The 6,000-nt window shown below is 43.2% G+C and overlaps 1 protein-coding gene across 3 annotated transcripts in view; it reads right to left on the bottom strand.

Annotated features, from left to right (window-relative positions):
- Positions 1-759: 759 nt before the first annotated feature.
- Positions 760-6,000, bottom strand: part of NWD1 (NACHT and WD repeat domain containing 1) — an 81,454-nt gene continuing 76,213 nt past the window's right edge. For all 3 annotated transcript variants that reach the window (XM_025293777.3, XM_006057865.4, XM_006057866.4), the window contains 2 exons: positions 4,476-4,581; positions 760-2,927 (listed from right to left, as the gene is read on the bottom strand). In XM_025293777.3, the coding sequence (XP_025149562.3) occupies positions 2,626-2,927; positions 4,476-4,581 (408 nt within the window). In that variant the 3' untranslated portion in view covers positions 760-2,625. The remainder of the gene's footprint in view (positions 2,928-4,475; positions 4,582-6,000) is intronic.

The following is a 6,000-nucleotide window of genomic DNA, read 5'->3' as shown; positions in this document are numbered from 1 at the left end:
TCTCCTGCATTGACGGGTGGATTCTTTACCACTGATCCACCTGGGAAGCCCAGTGTTGAATATTAACTACACTTCTTGGGATCATTTCATAATATATACAAATATCAAATCATCACGTTGTACACCTGAAACTAATACAATGTTATATGTCACGTTTCATTTTTAAAAGGACTGTCTAGAATTTAATATAAATGGCACCCCACTCCAGTACTCTTGCCTGGAAAATCCCATGGACGGAGGAGCCTGGTGGGCTGCAGTCCATGAGGTTGCTAAGAGTCGGACACGACTGAGCGACTTCACTTTCACTTTTTACTTTCATGCATTGGAGAAGGAAATGGCAACCCACTCCAGTGTTCTTGCCTGGAGAATCCCAGAGACAGAGGAGCCTGGTAGGTGGCCGTCTATGGGGTCGCACAGAGTCGGACACAACTGAATCGACTTAGCAGCAGCAGCAGCAATCCCTGCTGTAACTAGAGGAGCTATATATTCCAGCTGTCCTGGGAGAGCCAGCTTATTGTAGTTGTCCTGGAGTAATTGTTTGGATCACTCCCTTTCACTCTCAAAAAGTGTTTCAGTTTGGATAGTATGTTAATACAGTCCTGTTGGCACAATAACCATGCTCTCACCCTGGCTCCACCACAGCTGGGGAACCTCAAGCAAGTCACTCCGCTACAAAGCAGTGTGCTTGTCAAACATTCATAGCAACCGAACACTTTCTTAAATGAAGACTCTCTACAGAAATACCACGGTAAACAACAATTCAAAGTAGCATTTTATTAGTAAAAAAATTCTTTCCTATAGTCAAATTAGTGTTTACATATGAAGCAATTGATTTTCACTGAGGCTGCTGAGATGGACACTCATATTTTAAACCAGAAGTTGTAGCTAAATCTTATTTATACATTGGGTAAACCCCTGATTCACAGAGACATGATGCAAAGAGTAGCTTTTATTTTTTTTCAAGGGCTCCCCTCCCCTCTAAGTTAAATGGAGATGGCAGGAGAATCCTATGCTAGTCATTTCCAACACCTTAAAAACTGCTACCCAATGTGTATTTTTAAATTACAGTTATAAAACATTTTTAAGTGGAATTTGATGCTAAGTAACATTTGCAGAACTGTCAAAGCCCTCCTTGGAACACTAGTTTTAAAAATGGCTGAATGAGACCATTGGTCAGGTCACATCCAGCTCAAAAGCCTCTATTTCTAAGGCTGTTTTTTTCTGTCTGGAATTCAGCCTGAGGTGGGGGAGGAGGAGAGGACGGAAAGCACCTTGAAGGTTTGGACTGTGCTATCCTTACAGCAAAAGCCCCAGAAGCAAGTGGGGACTTGTAGAAGGCTGCAGGCATAAAAGAAAAAGCCATTTAAGTGGAGCAGAAACAGTCAGACTTTTGAACTTGCACAAGGCAGAGATGGTCCAAAAGCATGGCAGGAAGATGTTGGCAGCTTTATCCATCTGCTTCCAAGAGCCTCCAGTTTTTAAGATAAAAAGCATCTCTAGCCTCAGAGTTTGAGAGCCAAGGAGTATAGATGGAAGAATGATAACAGGTTTACTGTTTTAATGCCAAGTTGGGTCACAATGAACTAGAGACATGAGCCAAGTGTGTCTATAAGTGTAAATTTGAACCAATTGCCAACTTGGTTAAAAGGAGGACATTTCTCATAAAAATCCAGATTTCTGGCTTTACTTATGACAACAGGAAGCTCTGGCACCAGTGGGCTGCTCTCCCCAGGGCCACTCAGGGGTAGAGTCAAGGTTCTCGTGTCTCTCGCCAAGACAAAGCGATGCCCTCGTGTTTGCATTGTCACTATCATAATCTGCTGGTCACCCCAGTGCACAGCAATCATCTTGATTACTTGTTGGTCCCTGTGGGCATTTGAGTGTGCTACCCATGGAATTGATGGTTGTGCTCCTGGGTCTAAAATTAGAGTGAGGTGGTCCCAACAAAAATTGGAACAGGAAGGCTCTAGATTCTAATTTCTCAGAGTTCTCTCTGCCCGTGATCTTGAGCAAATCACAACTAACTCTGCAAGGCTGTTTCCTTATCTGTAAAATGGAAGTAGAACCTCCTCTCTGAAGTATGGGCTGTGATAAGGATCAGACCATAGCAACTGGTGCTTTATAAACTATAAGGCTCTGTGGTCCACGTCTGTGGTTTGGTTGGTCTCATATCCATCCATCCCCATCTTGGCTAGCACCCCAGTTACCCTGGGGAGTAGCCTCTCCCCTTCTCAGTCTACAGAGTTGGGTGGTGTTGACTCCAACCTCAGTCTGGATGGACATGGGGTCAGGACCGCCAAGCAGAGTGCTGCATTTTCCTCAAAGATAGCTTTGTGTTCTGGGATGGGTGTATGAACTAATTGGGGCTAACAGATTTAGAACCAGGACTTTGGTTCAAACTGTTGGAAAGAGACCTTCTTTTCTGCTGAACTTGGCTGTTATGATGCTAACCTGGGGGTGGACCAGAGAATAGAGCTGAGGAGAAAAAAAAAATGGAAAGATGGTAGGAAACAAGGTCTCGTCACATAACTGGAGGCTTCGAGTCCAGATATATATCAACACATACTTTCTTTTTGCTTCAGTTGGACTGAATGGGACTAACTCACTTGGCGCCATAGGGGGTTTTTACACCAGCAGGCAGACTTGCGAGCGTTTGTTCGATTTGGATTCATTTCCCCGGGCACTCTCCGATCTCAAGTCCTGGAGTGCTTCTGCAGCAGCTGCCAGCTCTTCTCTCTGCCTGGATCTGACCATCCACACTGCTTTCTTGAAGTTCTTGAGAGGGTCCTGTTGTGAGATTCTTGATGAAGGGCACTGGAAATGCTCACGGATGAGATAGCCGTGTCTGGAGGGGGCAATGAAGCCATTGGAGGTTGGGATGATTCTGTTCACCACGGCATGGACAAACTGGACAGCCAGCAGTGTGCCTGTAGGGGGAAGTGGAGGGATGGGCACAAATGATAAAAATTCAGCCACAGAGATCCAATCTCACACATTTGAGACTTAGCTGCGTGGGGTCAAATTTCTTCTATCCCCCTTACTGGCTTAGGCATGACAGCAAAATTCTCATTCCCTCTTGCTTCACCCACAATATAGGAATGATAACTGAGCCTACCCGCTGAGGGGAATTCTGAAGATTTGACGATGTTATGCATGTCAAGTGCTAAGTATCAGTTTCATCCCAAAGTGAATTCAGTCAATATTATTATTGGAGATGGAGCGGGAAGAGAGGTTGTGAACCTGTGCAGGATGGGCTTTTAAGGCCACAGTCCACAGACCTTAGCATCTTTATTACTCTGTATTAGAATACAATGTATTCAGTTGCAATGGATTAGAACATAACTATTCAATTATACTGATTCAATCACAGTGTTTTCAGTTATAATGTATTTGATTACAATATATTCAACTCTATCTGCTATTCATTCAGCCACTTACTTGCTTTATGACCTTGAGAAAATTTCTTAATCACTGTGAACTTCAGCTTCTTCATTTGTCAAATGGGGATAGCAATAACTCCTACCCCTCCCTGCCAGTGTCATAAGGGCTCCTCTCTCTATAGGAGAATGTGACAAAGGTAACCATGGGGAGCAGGTAGACCAGCTTCAAACCACAGCCCACCCCATCTCAGAGCCTCAAATTTTATAAAAGGCGGGTGTGTACTGAGATAATGAAATGACTTGGTGACAGTATCCAGTACACAAGAAATGTTAACTTCTGTTAATATGTCCTTAGTGTGATGTTAAACAGAATAAGAAATGTGGAGTTTTCAAAGTGGTTGATCTTAAACAAGGTTCCCCAAACATTTACAGGGCCTGAGGAAAGAAAATGAATGGTCAACGTCCTATAAGATACAATATGTAAACACTGTAAACCCAGCTAATAAACTATTGTATTAAGTGAAATATATTTTATCCTTCTACACTGGTTGATATACCTTCATAACACCTGGAAGGTCAGGTTTGGGCTGAGGATTCTCAGGCTCTTCAGTTTCATATCTGAATATAACAGTGTGGGAGACCCCAGATGTCTGTGATTTTTCCCCTTCTCTTCCCACATCCAGCTCCATCCTACATCCCTAGGGGGCCTCAGATACATGTGAATCCCCACCCAGTTCACACATCCAGACTCCATGCACACCATTCCACAATCACCCTCACAGCCTGGGGGTGTGCACACTCAAGGCATAGCCCACTTTCAGAAGGATAGACCTGGGAAAGAGGCCCACAGAGACCCTAAAGAGGACTTCTGGGGCATGTGGGGAGGGTGTTCTGGAGTTCCAGGTTTTCAGATCATGGGTTCTAGAAGAAGAGGTATAGCTCCAGTTGGGCCTGTTCCCTGAAGCTGCAGATACCTGCCCCCCAAGCAGATGGACCCAATGAAGGGAGGTCAGAGCAGAGCCCTCTAATGGCAAGGATCCAGAACAGGGTCTTTTGTCTCCAGATCTAAGCTACCCTCAAAGCAAAATGACTCACCATCCAGCACACTCCAGACAATTATGGAGCGATCTTTCAAGCCTGCGTAGACATACTTGTCATCCTTGGAGAAGCAAGCACATTGGACTCCTATACAGTACGAATTCTGTAGAAAAAGGCAATGTGATCTTTATTTCAGACTGAAAGACACCTAGGAATCCAGCCCCAAGACACTTGTATAGGAAGCCAGACTTGTAAACACCTCTTGGGTGATGCATATGTGCTAAGTCGCTTCGGTCATCTCCGACTCTTTGTGACCCTATGGGCTGTAGCCCACCAGGCTCCTCTGTCCATGTGATTCTCCAGGCAAGAATACCTCCTCCAGGGGATCTTCCTGAACCAGTGATTGAACCTGCATCTCTTATATCTCCTGAATCGACAGGTAGGTTCTTTATCACTAGCACCACCTGGGAAGCTCCTTCTTGCGAGACGGATCAAGTTAAAACCTGGAGAGATGCTACGCATTGATATTCCTTGGCCCAAAATACATCTTCAAAGAGATTGGTTTGAGAGGATTAGTGACATTTTGCATTGGAGAACAGGAACTATAGGATTTAATTTCTTAAATGATCTTGGTTATACAAGTATTAGCTCCAACTGTATTTAATTAAAAACTATATGCTACATGAAATTAGGAATCCTAGAATAGAAGAAAGGAACTCACTGAAAAACATATGATCCTGGACTTCCTTGGTGACACAGTGGGTGGGAATCCACCTGCTAATGCAGGGGACGCAGGTTCAATCCCTGGTCCGGGAAGATTCCGCATGCCACGGAGCCCCTAAACCTGTGCGCTATAACTGCTGAGCCTGCATGCTGAACTACTGAAGCCCGTGTGCTTGGAGCCTGTGCTCTGCAATAAGAGAAGCCACAGAAATGAGAAGCCTGGGCATCTAAACGGAGAGTAGCGCCATTCATTGCAACTAGAGAAAGCCCACGCAAAGCAATGAAGACCCAGTGCAGCCAAAAATAAATTTTTAAAAAGATACAAATAAAAAAAAACCCAACAACATATGATGCCAATAAAGTTGATAGCTAATCATATTGTTCCCATGTTACTTTCTTAGTTTTGACAAACATACACTAGTTATGTAAGATGTTAATATCAGGGGAAGCTGGGTCAGAAGCAGGTAAATGGGAACCTTCTTCAAACTATCTTCACAACTTAATCTGTAAATCTAAAATTATTCCAAATTTAAGTTTATTTTTTTAAAAGAAAAAGCTAGGTGTATTTAACTGCTGTGGTTATATTTCCCAACTCAACAAGGCAAAAGATTACTTATATCTCAGCCTTATAGTGACTTCATAAAGATAAGTCAGGGGGGATGAAGGCATTTTGAGATAAAACTGCCTATATTCTGTTCTCTTAGTTACAAGATTGTCTCCCTTAGTTTATTAACAATGCTTATATCTTGCAAGCTCAGGTACTATCTTTGTTCACCATCTGAGAAAACTGGAATAATAGCACAACCTTACAAGATTATTGTGAGGAATAAATTATAGAATGGTATTTTAATATTATATT

The sequence above is a fragment of the Bubalus bubalis genome, chromosome 9 (assembly GCF_019923935.1).
Source record: "Bubalus bubalis isolate 160015118507 breed Murrah chromosome 9, NDDB_SH_1, whole genome shotgun sequence".
Lineage (NCBI taxonomy): Eukaryota > Metazoa > Chordata > Mammalia > Artiodactyla > Bovidae > Bubalus > Bubalus bubalis.
This window is presented reverse-complemented; position numbering and strand designations above follow the sequence as displayed.